The 15000-nt window shown below is 46.6% G+C and overlaps 1 protein-coding gene across 1 annotated transcript in view; it reads left to right on the top strand.

The window, feature by feature from the left end:
- The window catches only part of tenm2b (teneurin transmembrane protein 2b), a 268527-nt gene that overhangs the window by 210513 nt on the left and 43014 nt on the right, over positions 1-15000 (top strand). The window contains exons 10-15 of the mRNA XM_063203803.1: positions 681-886; positions 2184-2379; positions 5174-5275; positions 6574-6768; positions 7916-8116; positions 8611-8796. Of these exons, the coding sequence (XP_063059873.1) occupies positions 681-886; positions 2184-2379; positions 5174-5275; positions 6574-6768; positions 7916-8116; positions 8611-8796 (1086 nt within the window). The remainder of the gene's footprint in view (positions 1-680; positions 887-2183; positions 2380-5173; positions 5276-6573; positions 6769-7915; positions 8117-8610; positions 8797-15000) is intronic.

The raw sequence follows: 15000 nt of genomic DNA, 5'->3' as shown, positions 1-15000 counted from the left end.
TGCTGTATGTGCATAATGTCGCAGTGTTATCGAATTCAGTATATGTTGTAGGCAAAAAAATGCAACCCCATATATCTCCACCTAAATATTTGAGCTTACTTTGTGGTCTAGGTATTTAAGGTTACACCAGGTTAGGCTAAATCTCAGGCACAATTACATAAAATGTAGGCCTATCACTTCTCACTCAAGCATATCTATGTCCTCCTCTCTCTCTCTCTGCGTATGTGTGTTTGCTTATGCTCTCTCTTGTAAGTCGCTTTGATTATTTTTATAAAATGTAATGCATTCTAATTTGGAGCAACATAGTAGAGTAGAGATACTTTATTAATCCCAATGGAAATTAAGGTGTCCTGCAGCACACATTGCACAAATGCAATCTCAGTCAAATCTGCATACATACAAAAATACATACATACAAAAATGCATACACAAATACATAGATACCTCCTGTACAATTACAAACTGTACATACATGCATACATGCATACATACATACATACATACATGCATACATGCATACATACATACATACATACATACATACATACATACATACATACATACATACATACATACATACATACATACATACATACATACATACATACATACATACATACATACTACATACATGCATACATTAAACTGCACTGTAATGTAATGTGTGTGCCCCACTTCAGGTCCATGGATGTTCAGGAACAGCAGCATCACCATGGGGGAGTTGGAGGTGGGCCGGCGGGTGAACCAGGAGGTTCCCCCGGGGGTCTTCTGGAGGTCCCTGCTCCACCTGCGCCAGCCCCTCTTCCTCAAGTTCAACATCTCGCTGGGCAAGGATGCCCTGTTTGGGGTCTACATCCGTAAAGGCCTGCCCCCCTCTCATGCCCAGGTACAGAACCATAGCCCAAATGTGCACTTTTTTTTTGTTGTTTAGCTTTTTGTTTTGTTTTATCTTGGATTGATTGGATTTTAAAAATCTTTTTTTTTAAATCTTGGATTGATCTGTTAACTTACATAGTCCATTCATGTGGGTTTTTTAATCCTAGGATGGATCTGTTAAATCTCACTGAAAATCTAAATGTTCCAAATGAAGATATTCACATTGCCATCAGGGTTTCTCTCTCCTTTTTCCCCTCTCATCTCTATCTCACTTTGTCTCTGCTTGTCGGTTCTTTAGAATGAGGACTGCTGGTTTTACTATCTATCAATTGCCGTGAAATGAGTATACATCTTGAGCTCTCTCTCTCTGTTTCTTTCCTTATCTATCTCTACCTGTCTCTTTCCAGTTCCCTCTTTCTATTGCCTCTCTCTCTCTCTCTCTCTCTCTCTCTCTCTCTCTCTCTCTCTCTCTCTCTCTCTCCCCCTCCCTCTCTATCTGTGTTGGGTGAGGTATTTCGCTCGTATAAGCGGAGGCTGGATAAAAGTGGAGGGGAGGGGATGGTTGCCATCCATGATCAATGGCCTCCAATGTCTTGTTTTGCCGTGGGTGAAACAGGGCTGATTATGTTTTAATGATATTTCAATGCTTTTCAAATGAAGCTTTACATAAAGAGGCGTTAAAAGTCCGTTTCTCTCAGCTTGTCGCTGCCCCCAATTGTCTTCCTCTCCAACACCCTCTGTTGCTGCTCCTGCTTCTCTCTTAATCACTCTCTCACTGTCTGTCTATCTCTCCATGAGGGTCTCCATCTCTCTCTCTCTCTCTCTCTCTCTGTGTCTCTGTGTCTCTGTCTCTCTCTCTCTCTCTCTCTCTCTCTCTCTCTGTCTCTGTCTCTCTCTCTCTCTCTCTCTCTCTCTCTCTCTCTCTCTCTCTCTCTCTCTCTCTCTCGCTCAGTTTTTTTGTGCACGCGCACACACACACACACAATATATCTCTCTCTCTCTTACTCTCTCTCACTCTCTCTCTCTCTCCCTCCCTCTCTCTCTCTCTCTCTCTCTCTCACACACACACACACACACACACACACACACACACACACACACACACACACACACACACACACACACACACACACACACACACACACACACACACACAGTCATTTCAATGTCCATTTCTCTGTTAACACTTGCTTCTCTTCTCTCCCTCACCTCTTATCCCGTACCCCTCCCTGCCTCCCTCCCTCCCTGCCTGCTTCCCTCCCACGTCTCTCCACCTGTGTTGTGTCGTGTTGCGGTCCATATGACAGTACGACTACATGGAGCGCCTGGACGGCAAGGAGAAGTGGAGCGTGGTGGAGTCCCCCCGCGAGCGCCGCAGCATCCAGACGGTGGTCCTGAACGAGGCCGTGTTCGTGCGCTACCTGGACCCCGGCACCTGGCACCTGGCCTTCTACAACGACGGCAAGGAGAAGGAGGCCGTGTCTTTCAGCACCGTGGCACTAGGTGGGTGTAGTGAGGGTGGAAAGCAAGTGGGCACTGGGGCACAGTGTTGCAGCTTGGAGGAAGCATGTGGGCACTGAAGCACAATGTTGCAGCGTGGAGAAAGTGGGGCACAGTGGGCACAGTGTTGCGGGGTGGAGGAAATGGGTGGAGCACAGTGGGCACTAGGTGGGTGAGGGAGGAAGCATGTGGGCACGGGGGCACTTGGGCACAGTGTTGGAAGTGGGGTACAGTGTTGGAAGTGGGGTACAGTGTTGGAAGTGGGGTACAGTGTTGGAAGTGGGGTACAGTGTTGGAAGTGGGGTACAGTGTTGGAAGTGGGGTACAGTGTTGGAAGTGGGGTACAGTGTTGGAAGTGGGGTACAGTGTCGGAAGTGGGGTACAGTGTTGGAAGTGGGGTACAGTGTTGGAAGTGGGGTACAGTGTTGGAAGTGGGGTACAGTGTTGGAAGTGGGGTACAGTGTTGGAAGTGGGGTACAGTGTTGGAAGTGGGGTACAGTGTTGCGGCATGGTGGAAGTGGGTGGGGTACACTGGGCACAGTGTTGCAGGGTGGAGGAAGTGAGTGGGGCACAGTGGGCATAGTGTTAAGGGGCAGGGCGTGGGGTGCTGGGTGGTACGGGCAGGCAGGTTCACCAGGTAAAACGATGGCAAGGAGAAGGTAGCTGCGTACTTCAGCGCCATGGCCCTGAGTGAGGGAGGGAGGGAGCAAGTGGGCACAGACGGGGCGCGGGCCGGGCAGCATAAACTGGGCACCGGCAGGTTCACTAGGTGCTCCGCCTGCCCTTCTGTTCTTTGGTGGAAACCCATTCAAGCATGTGGTGGTGGGGGAAGGGGGTGATGTGTGTGTGTGTGTGTGTGTGTGTGTGTGTGTGTGTGTGTGTGTGTGTGTGTGTGTGTGTGTGTGTGTGTGTGTGTGTGTGTGTGTGTGTGTGTGTGTGTGTGGTGTGTGTGTGTGTGTGTGTGTGTGTGTGTGTGTGTGTGTGTGTGTGTGTGTGTGTGTGTGTGGGTGTGTGTGTGTGTGTGTGTGTGTGTGTGTGTGAGAGAGAGAGAGAGAGAGAGAGAGTGTGTGTGTGTTTGTGTGTGTGTGCATGCGTGCGTGCATGTGTGCATGAGTGTTTGTGTGTGTGTGTATGTGTGCTTGTGTGTGTGTGTGTGTGTGTGTGTGTGTGTGTGTGTGTGTGTGTGTGTGTGTGTGTGTGTGTGTGTGTGTGTGTGAGAGAGAGAGAGAGAGAGAGAGAGTGTGTGTGTGAGTGTGTGTGTTTCTGTGTGTGTGCATGCGTGCGTGCGTGCATGTGTGCATGAGTGTTTGTGGTGTGTGTGTGTGTGTATGTGTGCTTGTGTGTGTGTGTGTGTGTGTGTGTGTGTGTGTGTGTGTGTGTGTGTGTGTGTGTGTGTGTGTGTGTGTGTGTGTGTGTGTGTGTGTGTGTGTGTGTGCACGCGCGCATTTCTGTGTGCCTGCGTGTGTGTGTGCGCGTGTGATGCTTGTGTTTATGCATTTCAGTGTGTTGTTTATGAGTGCCTGTGTCCTGGATGGGAATAAACATCAGCCGAACACAAATAGAAACCTGGACCTTGAAAAGTGCCCCTTATGACTTATAAGGTGTTTAATGGCCTCGGGGTCTAGTTGTCGAGACAGCAAGGTCACTCGCATAAACAGACACGCAAGTCATGACTTGCAAAGCACTTTTAGCCTTCTGAATTTAATCTGCTCCTTAAACAGCAGTCAAACCTTTAAAAACAGCTCCCGATACCTCATGAGAGGAAGGAATTATTACGAAAGTCGTTTTTTTCTTTTTCTTTTTTGTCTTTTTTTGTGGGATGTTACTGAAGTGGTGCTGAATATTTGCCTAAGTAAACGCTCTTTGTTTGACGCTGTCGCTGACGGTGGCGATGTTAAATGCATGAGGTGGAGGAAGGTGTGGAGGAACCCTTGAGACTTCTTCTTTCATAACTGCAAACACACACACACACACACACACACACACACACACACACACACACACACACACACACACACACACACACAGAAATGTGCCTTGTCATACATATACACACATGCTCAGGGATTCTCCAGTAAGAAGACCCAAAACAGCAAACAAACAGCCACAAAATGGAAGCCGCTACTTCTAACTGCCATTACTTTTCCTCTGGTGGCCTCTCCTTTCCACTATTTATATGACGACAAGAGAGCTCAAACTGCTGCACACACTTCACATTGATACTACGCCAAGAGAGCAAAACAAACTTCTCCACATACTTCACATAGCGCAGAAGAAAGAGGGCCCACAGAAAACAGGCGTGCAGCTTAGCAGCACTCGGCGCTGTTGAAAAGAGATTCAAGTACTGTATCGTCACCTCCCCTACTCCTCAGCACCATTCAGAGAGAAAGCCAACCAACAGTTCAGTGGCGTCAGTTGGTGGGCCAGCTGTACTATAGATCGAGTGCTGAAAGCACCGCTCGGCACAAAAAAATGTGTTGCTGTGTGTTTTGAAAAATGCTTCAAATACTGCTTCCTTTCACCGTGAAAAGGTGCAGTCGACACTTTCTCCCGGCGTTAGCGGGACTGTGAAATGATGTTTAGAAAAGGCCTGCTTGCTTACAGGTGAGATGTGTGATGTTAGTTTTTATTGGTAGTAAATGCTGTGTGTGTGTGTGTGTGTGTGTGTGTGTGTGTGTGTGTGTGTGTGTGTGTGTGTGTGTGTGTGTGTGTGTGTGTGTGTGTGTGTGTGTGTGTGTGTGTGTGTGTGTGTGTGTGTGTGTGTGTGTGTGTGTGTGTGTGTGTGTTTCTGTCTCAGACTCTGTGCAGGAGTGTCCTCAGAAGTGCCACGGTAATGGTGAATGTATATCGGGAGTTTGCCACTGCTTCCCTGGGTTCCACGGCACTGACTGCTCTAAAGGTAAGAAATACACGTTGGATGGATGGATGGATGGATGGATGGATGGATGGATGGATGGATGGATGGATGGAAGCTGAAGATCACATGTAGTTGTATATTTCTACATGTTATGGTATGTTTTACTAGAATAGGTAGCCAGATCCTGGACTGGGGTTGCAAATTAGCCATCTGGCTATAAACCATCTATGTCAGTGTTTCTCAATTCTTTTTAAGGCGAGGCATCCTTTCAATTTGTGAAAAATTTCAAGGCACCCCAAATCAACAAGCCGTAACATGGCATCGCATCCGATACCACACAAGCTTAGAAAAGTAACACATTTGAAGACGTCACACGACCTACTCTCGAAGTTGCAGCTGACTGGGGCGACCTATATTTACTTTATTGTGCGTAAATGACAGATGAAAGATTCCACTGACTAGCATTAACTTATCAATTTAGACAAATATGTATTATATTACATCATTTATTTATCAGCCACGTTTCCGCGGCACAACTGAGGGGGGCCCGCGGCACCCCAGGGTGCCCCTGCACCCCTGTTGAGAAATACTGATCTATGTATTTGCATCACATCTAGTTTTGTCATGATCTTGCCATGTCATGTTTGTAATAATGTGCACTGCATTGTCCCTGCCAAATAAACTACAAATAAAAAACCATAATAGTAATGGATGGATGCCGGATGGATGGATGGATGGATGGATGGATGGATTGATGGATGGATGGATGGATGGATGGATGGATGGATGGATGGATGGATGGATGGATGGATGGATGGATGGATGGATGGATGGATGAACAGCTGACAGAGATATCAGTACAAGAATGGATGGTGAATACATGTGGTGGTCTACATAAAGTAATTTCCATCTTTAGACAGTCACAGTCACACAGCTAATATTAATCACAAGAATTACAGAGAAATTTAGGTCAAACGTAATGCTCTCTCTCTGGTCTTCCTCAATCTCCAACTCACATTCTCCCCTTCTCCCCTTCTCCCTATCTTCTTCTCTTCCTCTCTTCCTCTCGCCCCCACTCTCTCTGTTTCTGTCTGTCTGTCTGTCTGTCTGTCTGTCTCTCTCTCTCTCTCTCTCTCTCTCTCTCTCTCTCTCTCTCTCTCTCTCTCGCCCTCACTTTCTCGTTTTCTGTCTCTGTCTGTATGTCTATCTGTGTCTGTCTCTGTCTCTGTCTCTGTCTCTGTCTCTCTCTCTCTCTCTCTCTCTCTCTCTCTCTGTCTCTGTCTCTGTCTCTGTCTCTCTCTCTCTCTCTCTCTCTCCCCCTACTGGTCTCCTCCATATAGCGGCGTGCCCCGTGCTGTGTAGCGGTAATGGCCAGTACAACAAGGGCACGTGTATCTGCTACAACAACTGGAAGGGGCCGGAGTGTGACGTTCCCGTGGGCCAGTGCCTGGACCCCGACTGCAGCGGACACGGCACGTGTACCGACGGAGCCTGCATCTGCTCTGCTGGATACCGAGGGGACAGCTGCAGAGAAGGTGAGACTATATAGCCTGCTGACAGTCATGGGTAACCTGTATTCATTAGTTACAAATCTGGGGTTTGTTTTCTCGAAAGCGTAGTTGCTAACCTGTTAGCAACTTGGGTATAGTAGTTGCCAATGGGAAATGGCATAGCAAACAACAATGTAGCTAACACAGTTAGCAACTATGGTTTCGAGAAATGCACCCCAGTCGTCGAAAGCAAAAAGGCAGTAACTGCGACAAGCTCCAAACTGGTAGTAAGATGACTACAAGTAAAATTGCTTTAAAAGGATCCTATAGTCGAGTCTTAGTACTTTTCGGTAGATTACTGACATGTGGCAATGTTGTTACTTTATTACCTCCGCTAAGGAGGTCATGTGATCGCCTGAGTTTGTGTACGTTTGTTTGTTGGTTTGAAGTGCATGTGTACACACATGTGTTTCTGTCCATCAGAGGATGGAGGTGCGCTCTCTGAGCACTTTTTTAGAATCACCACATTTTTCGCAGATCAACCATTTTATTTAAATTATATTCTGGCCTAGCTACTTTTATTTGCCAGACCAAGTTTGTAGACTAGAGTTTATGACACATCATGATATGGAGGACTCCTTGCCAACTTGGCCACATAATTTTCTTCTCCCACTTAATGTGGAATACTTTTTTTTTGCTTGCGTAGCGATAGCACATCTTCTATGGTGAAAATGTGGTAAAAATAGTACATACATCAACCATCCGAGTCAGGGTTTGCATGAAAAATTTACCTCATGAAAAATTAACATGGGCTGTTTTAACTAAATATTAAACAAGCGAGTTTCACAGAGTGGCTGAGCTGAGTCACACACATTATATCCATAGCCCTCTCCTATCGTGACACACTGGAAATTACCATATGATCTCAATTTTAATATGCATTTTTTATAATGTATGCTGTGTTGTATACAATATCATGCACCAGTCACCGTTTTAATCCATGTGTAGACTTGTAACATAACATGTGACACATAAGTGCATTAAATTGCACTTAGCAGATGCTTTTGCTCGAAGCAACTCACATGTACAAAAGAGGACGTACAATTTACAAGGCACATATACACAGACATGCAAACTTAGCTTCCACTTAGCTTAGCTTAGTTTCCTGATGCAATTGCCTGTGTGTTTGCAGTGGACTGCGTGGATCCCAAGTGCTCGGGCCATGGCACCTGTTTGAACGGGCAGTGCCACTGCAAGGTGGGCTGGGGCGGAGTGCTGTGCGACGCGCCCAGGGCCCAGTGCCCGGATCAGTGCCACGGCCATGGCACCTACCTGCCCGACAGCGGCATCTGCAGCTGCGACCCCAACTGGATGGGCCCGGACTGCTCTACAGGTCAGAGAGGTGTGACTCAGGCTCTTAGACTCTCTGGATTTGTCATGTACACTCTGTCTCTTATTCTTGCTCTCTTTGTTATTCTCTCTCTCTCTCTCTCTCTCTCTCTCTCTCTCTCTCTCTCTCTCTCTCTCTCTCTCTCTCTCTCTCTCTCTCTTTCTCTCTCTCTTTCTCTTTATCTCTCTCTTTCTCTCTTTCGGCACTCTCCATCCCTGCCTCATTTTAAGTGTCTTACTCTAAGCCCTCTCTCTGTATTCTGCTCCTGTTTCAATGAATCAATCAATCTCTCTCTCTCTCCGTCTCTCTCTCTCTCTTTCTTTCTTTCTTGCTCTCTTTCATATATCTGTCTCTGCCTCTTTTTTCCACTTTCTCTCTCATGTCACATCAATAAAACATACTGATGTTTTCTCTCTCTCTCTCTCTCTCTCTCTCCCCCTCTCTCTCTCTCTCTCTCTCTCTCTCTCTCTCCCCCTCTCTCCTCCCCCTGGGTGCAGAGGTGTGTTCGGCAGACTGCGGTACCCACGGCGTGTGTGTGGGCGGCGTGTGCCACTGTGAGGAGGGCTGGACGGGGGTGAGCTGTGACCAGCGCGTCTGCAGCCCCCAGTGCGTGCGGCACGGCACCTGCCGCGATGGGAAGTGCCAGTGTCAGCAGGGCTGGAACGGAGAGCACTGCTCCATCGGTAAGAACAGTTCGCATACCGTAACTATAATACTGTACTACTGTGTATTCCCACATACCTACAGTGTTGTGCTGTGTGTTCCCGCTGATGCATTCAGTCGTACAAATAAATGCAAAGTGCAGTAGCTACATATTTTGTTTCAGTTCAGTTTACACTGAAAGCTTTCAGTATAACTGCTCAATACTGCTAAATATTCAACATAATTCTTTGAAGCACACACACACCTAACCATTGCACAGCACAAACATTTCTGGTAGATGTCCAGAAACTTTCCATGGAAAGTGAGGTCTGGCTGAGACTGCACACACTCTATACGTATAATTGGTAGACGTAGAGCAATAGTCCATTAGTGTGGCAGTTGTGGTAGGCACCAGAGTACATAGTACATACTGTGCTGTGGCTAGCCGAGGTAGCCTACCATTGGGGCCAATGGGGCCATAGTTCATTGCATTGTTCATGTCACTACAACTTTAAAGGGACACTGTGCAGGAAATGGTCGAAAAAGGTACTGCAACTATGCTGCTCATTGAAACTGGGCTGCATATTGCCAAATTTGATCTTTACATGAAAGTTTACTAAGCAATAAACAAATATTTTCTAGTATGGTCCAAGTAGAGTAATTTTTGCTGGAAATTCAAAATGGCGGACTATGGAGAAGATCCCCCTTTTCATGTATGAAAAGTGCAATTTTTCCAGTCATAATGAATACTTAGAATTTGATGGTGGTGGTAAGTATTCATGAAAAAGGTAACATTAGTGAATGGGCAGCATGAATTCTGGAAATAAACAGCTAAAAATCTCACACAGTGTCCCTTTAAGTGGAAAGTGTAGGCCATGTCTAGACCAGACCAAGTTTGATCTGTGGGCGATAGAGTGGTATTGCAGTTAAATGCACCCACTTTACTCCATTGTACATCCTCCCACAACCCAGACAGATGTTCTTCCTCCTCCTCCTCCTCCTCCTCCTCCTACAGTAGCACCATTGCAGACGTTCAGGCAGAGCCCTTCTTCAGCGTTTAATGGTGATTAATCGCTATTACACGCTGAAGAAGATCTCTGGCCGAAACGTTCATGGGCGAATGAACAAAGACAAATCTGAAGAGTGCTGTCCTTCACTTCCTTCATTCATCTCTGTTTTATGTGGAATTCAGCACTCAGTTAAAAAACTGTGATAATCATGAGGTGATAGACTGAGCGCATCTCTTCCACATTTCAAGACACTACAAACTATGCAGTTAGTGGCCTCCAGATGTAGCCCACCAATGTTCCTCCACTCGTAGCTTTGTCCACCTATTGAGAGGACAGTGTGTGGGCTGTGCCTAGACCAGACCAGACCAAGTTTGCTCTGTGGGCGATCGATAGGCTGGTGTTGTACTGTAGGTAAATGCTGCCACCTTACACCATTGTACATCCTCCCACGGTACCAGACAGATCCTCCTCCTCTACGCAGACGAGACGTTCAGTCCACACCTCCCTCCTCGTTAGTATTATCTGCGGCGATGCTCCGATCGTGCATGACGGCCTCATCAAGCAGTAATTATCGCTATGCAACGCAGACTAATTATAATCCCACCCCTGCTCGTCTGAGCGCGACCCCTAACATTGAAAAGAGGTCAGCTTTTTTTTCTCTCTCTCTCTCTCTCTTTTTTTTGAAAAAGTTTGCACCAGCTGCACTCATCAAGAAGTTTGCAGGCAGACTAGACAAATAGGGTGGGGTGAAAGACGGAAGAAGAGTTTGACGGAAGAAGAGCCTCACACGTCTCATGGTGCCAGGAGTTACAGTACTTGGGAAAAAGGGAGAACTTCCTCCTCCAGTCAGTTGATATGTAGCACCGTGTTGTTGATGATGTCTTCTGAAAGCATCTGGACTTGAAACGTAGACAAAAAAAGACAAACAGAGAACATCTGCGGAGTTCAACGTCAAAAAAAACTTCCAGTCTGCTACGAGGAAATTGCTGCTAAATTATCATAATCAACGAAGTACAGCCACGCATATGTGATCAGAACATTGCAGAATGAGGAGTTCTGACTATGGTGTTCAGAGGGAATTTTAACACGGAATTCTTAAGAATTCTTAAGAATTTTGGAAAAAATATTTAATATCCTGTAGACATAGAGGAGTAGTTGCTTCTGCATGGTAATAGCATAAAACGTCAGGTGCTCATCAGTGTCCAGGAGAGCAAATGTTGAGTGTCATACAGTAAGATCTGAAGCACTCATGTTTTTTCACTTCAGAGTGCCTCAGATCTTCTCTCTCACACTCATAGTCTAAGTCCTGCCTTTAGTAATATGGCGCTGCTTGCATGTGATATAAGTATCCTTGCTCTACATTTATGCACACTGGCTGTGAATAATTCAGGGCTGTTCTTGCTTGTGCATCCCACATGCAAACAATACAACTTGATCTATTTACATTGTATGCCAGTGCCTTGTGTTTACATTTTATTTTAGAAGTGAACAAGATGTGCTCTCTCTCTCTCTCTCTCTCTCTCTCTCTCTCTCTCTCTCTCTCTCTCTCTCTCTCTCTCTCTCTCTCTCTGGCGCTCTGCTCTGCTCTGCTTGCGTGGAAAAGAGAACACCCTCTTTGCTTTTTTGCGCCGAGAGAAATGTGTGTGGAGCACATTTGTTTTGTGCTGTCAAAGAGCATCGGCTGAATATGTGTGCTCTTGTGTGCTCCTGTGAAGAGATTTATAGATCCCAGAGTCTCAGGTTCTGCACCATCCTAATAACTTGCCCTCTATTCCTCCCACACCAGAAGTCTATTCACGCCATTATCTCACTCCGTCTCCCTCTCTCTTCTCTCCTCCTCCTCCCTCTCTCATCCTCTACTCCCCACTTTACCTGCGCAACATCGGCGCGCAAACGTCGGGTGATCGATGTGCATGTATGTGCAAATGTGTCTGCTCTCAGCAACGCTGTCTTAAAGGTGTTGATTATGTGATACAGGGCTGATTCCTCATGCTTATCTAACTGCTTGCTGTACTTGAACATCTGTTTGCCCATGCCGTGCACGTACACGTACACAGGCAGATTCGTGAACTCCGGTTGCCAGCAACAAAACATGCTTATAATGTTTCGAGTAGGTGCTTCAAAAACACTCGTGCCTGCTGCGTGATGATCAAAACTGATGGGCCAGGGCATGTCACTGCACTCTCCTCCCACTCACATTTTGATAAATCATTTACCAGGAATGTCGAGGTGCAATGCGTAATTGCGTTGCATTCCAACCTAGTGGCTATTTACACGTGTGTGTGTGTGTGTGTTCATGCGGTGATTACAACACATCTACACAGGTACAGAGGAATGTCCCGCAGCGCTACTACTACCGTACTACTACTAACCAAATCCTTTCCCACATCCTCATTAGGTGTCACAAGCAGACAAGGGCAGGGGAGAGTCTTGCCCGCACGGCGCATGTGTGTCTATTTCTGAAGTTCCAGTCTGTTCTTTTCATAGGAATATTAATGGCTTTGGCCTTTCAGTTCTCCGGTGCCTTGGCAGTTGGTAGAATACTAATGAATGGACCGTCGAAGGGAGAGAGAGAGAGAGAGCGAGCAAGCGCACACACACACACCCCGCGCGCCGCGGAGCAAGGGGAATGCTAATGCCTATCGCCCGTGTACCCTCCAGTTAGCCACGCTAGCCGTGCAGGGATACAGCAAGGATTATGAGCTCCCTCCCTACACGCATACACTTCCTATGGCAGACATGCACACAGGCATGAGTGATGAGTGATTATAATTGGCTGGAGGTTTTTTTTTCTTCGTCTTTTTTTTTCAACTTTTTGGCTCCGAAGGCTAAAGCACATTCATTTGCATTGAAATGTGTCTCCAGGTGTAAAACGGTACCGTATGCAGAGTTGCTGTAGTAACCAGTCAATTTGGACATCAGGAAATGCAATGTAAATTTCATATTTGCGCCGTTATTACGCTGAAGGGGTTTCTTAATAAGGAAAGCCTACATGGCCCTGTGTGCTGTCTTGTCTGTGTGTATAATGCTCATAATAATAACAGAGACATCTGAGGAGAGAAAGAGAACAAAAGCGGATTCCAGTCAATACAGTAGTTAATGTACCTGTCATGCGGCGGCTGTGGAATAGAGTTACGAGAGAGGGGGGGGTGAGTGAGAGAAAGAGAGAGAAAGCTAGAGAGGGAGAGAGAGAGAGAGAGAGCGAGAGAGAGAGAGAGAGAGAAGGAGGGAGAGAGAAAGAGAGAGTGGAGGCAGGAGCCGCCACAGCCGCAGCCGCCTGGTTTGCAATGGCTGGTGGGAAATAGTTTATTACAGTATCACAGGAGTGGATCCTCCTCGGCAGGCCGCTCCGTTCCGCTGCGCTCCGGCACGGCAGCACCAAGTGATTGAATATGTCACGTCTGGCCCTGTTGATTGCGAGCTGCTGATTCCACAAGGGCTGGGGCCGCCAATCTAATAAGAATCTGCTCTAATGCAATTTAGTGGCGTCGGGTCGGAGCCCCCCCGCCCGCCAACCCCCACGGAGTCAAGCGCCCGCCCGATCGATATGTCATTATGGATATTTTGTCTGTTGTCATGAGCTCAGAGGCAGACATACATAAGATGGGCTGTCATTTGCGCGTGCACACGCACACACACACACACACACACACACACACACACACACACACACACACAAACATACACACACACACGCACACACATATACAAACACACACACACACACACAAGCACAGATGCACGCACGCACACACACGTACACATGCACACACACATACACACACATACACACACATTCAGCCATGCACATTCACATATACACACAAATGCACACACACACACACACACACACACACACACACACACACACACACACACACACACACACACACACACACACACACACACACACACACACACACACACACACACACAGTATAGCACTCAAGAGACGCTGGTAGCCCATCCTGGTTGCCCAGCCCATCCCCATCTCACTATTCCATCCTCCCTGACCTCTCTCTCTCTCTCTCTCTTTCTCTCTCTCTCTCTCTCTCTCTCTCTCTCTCTCTCTCTCTCTCTCTCTCTCTCTCTCTCTCTCTCTCTCTCTCTTTCTCTCTCTCTCTCCACTCTCTTCTCTCTCTCAGCTCTAAGTGAAAGTTGTCATTAGTGACTCCACAGTGGTTGAGCAGACAGCTTCTCTCCAGTGTCGGTGCTATTACATCCCAGTGTCTTTATGGCAGTGTTGGTACTACTACACTACTCCACTTACGTTACATATGTTCACCAATGCGCACAGGTGCATGTGACTGTGAATAGGAATGTGACAGAAGTGCAGTGTGAGTGTGTGAGCCAAGTTAGACAGAAAGCTCTACCCACCTACCTAGCACTAAATTTGCCAATTCCAAATGTTTTGTTATGACATTGAAAGATTTGTTTTTCTCGGTGTCCTTCTGTGCCTGCTCTTGCAGATGGCTGCCCGGGCCTGTGCAGCAGCAGCAACAACAGGGAGTGCAGATTCTGTTTTTGTGGCATTTCATGTTTTTTGTTTGTTTGTTTGTTTTGTTTTGATCTTCTCACCGTTGCGTCTTGCTGTGTTCTTGCCATAGTTGCTGATATAAGGGGGTTTACTGGTGTGTCTCCCTCTGTGCCTCCTGTTGCAGATGGGTGGGTGCCCGGGCCTGTCCAACGGCAGCGGGCGATACATACACTACATATTCTGTTTTTGTCACATTGAATATTATTGTGTCTTTTTGGGGTTTCTCACCATTCTCAGTCTTGCCGTTTGTCTTTTTGGGTTGTCTCACCGTTCTCAGTCATGCCGTTTGGTTTTCTCACCGTGCTCATTCTCATTTTTCCGTGACTGTTGAAGATGGGTACCCAGGCAGGCTCTGCATATTCTGTTTTAGTGCCATTGGATGTCTTTGTTTCTTTTCATTTTTCTCATCATTTCTGTCGCTTTGTTGTTGTTGCTGATATGGCACTCTTTCATGATGTAATAAAGTGCAATTCTGCGTATGCAGGACTTTAACAGAACTCAGTCTTATTGTGAACAGCTCCACTCGTGGCATAACCATCTACACTGCCAGCATCCAATGTTTTTTTCCTTTATTATATTTACTTAAACCACAGGACGCCTTTGTAGTTCTGCCTGAATGAAACAATGAAACATTCATTCATATTGTAATTAGAGAGCATCACACATTATTGTGTGTGTTTGGATTGATGTGTTTTTGG

Source organism: Engraulis encrasicolus, chromosome 7 (assembly GCF_034702125.1).
Source record: "Engraulis encrasicolus isolate BLACKSEA-1 chromosome 7, IST_EnEncr_1.0, whole genome shotgun sequence".
NCBI lineage: Eukaryota > Metazoa > Chordata > Actinopteri > Clupeiformes > Engraulidae > Engraulis > Engraulis encrasicolus.
This window is presented reverse-complemented; position numbering and strand designations above follow the sequence as displayed.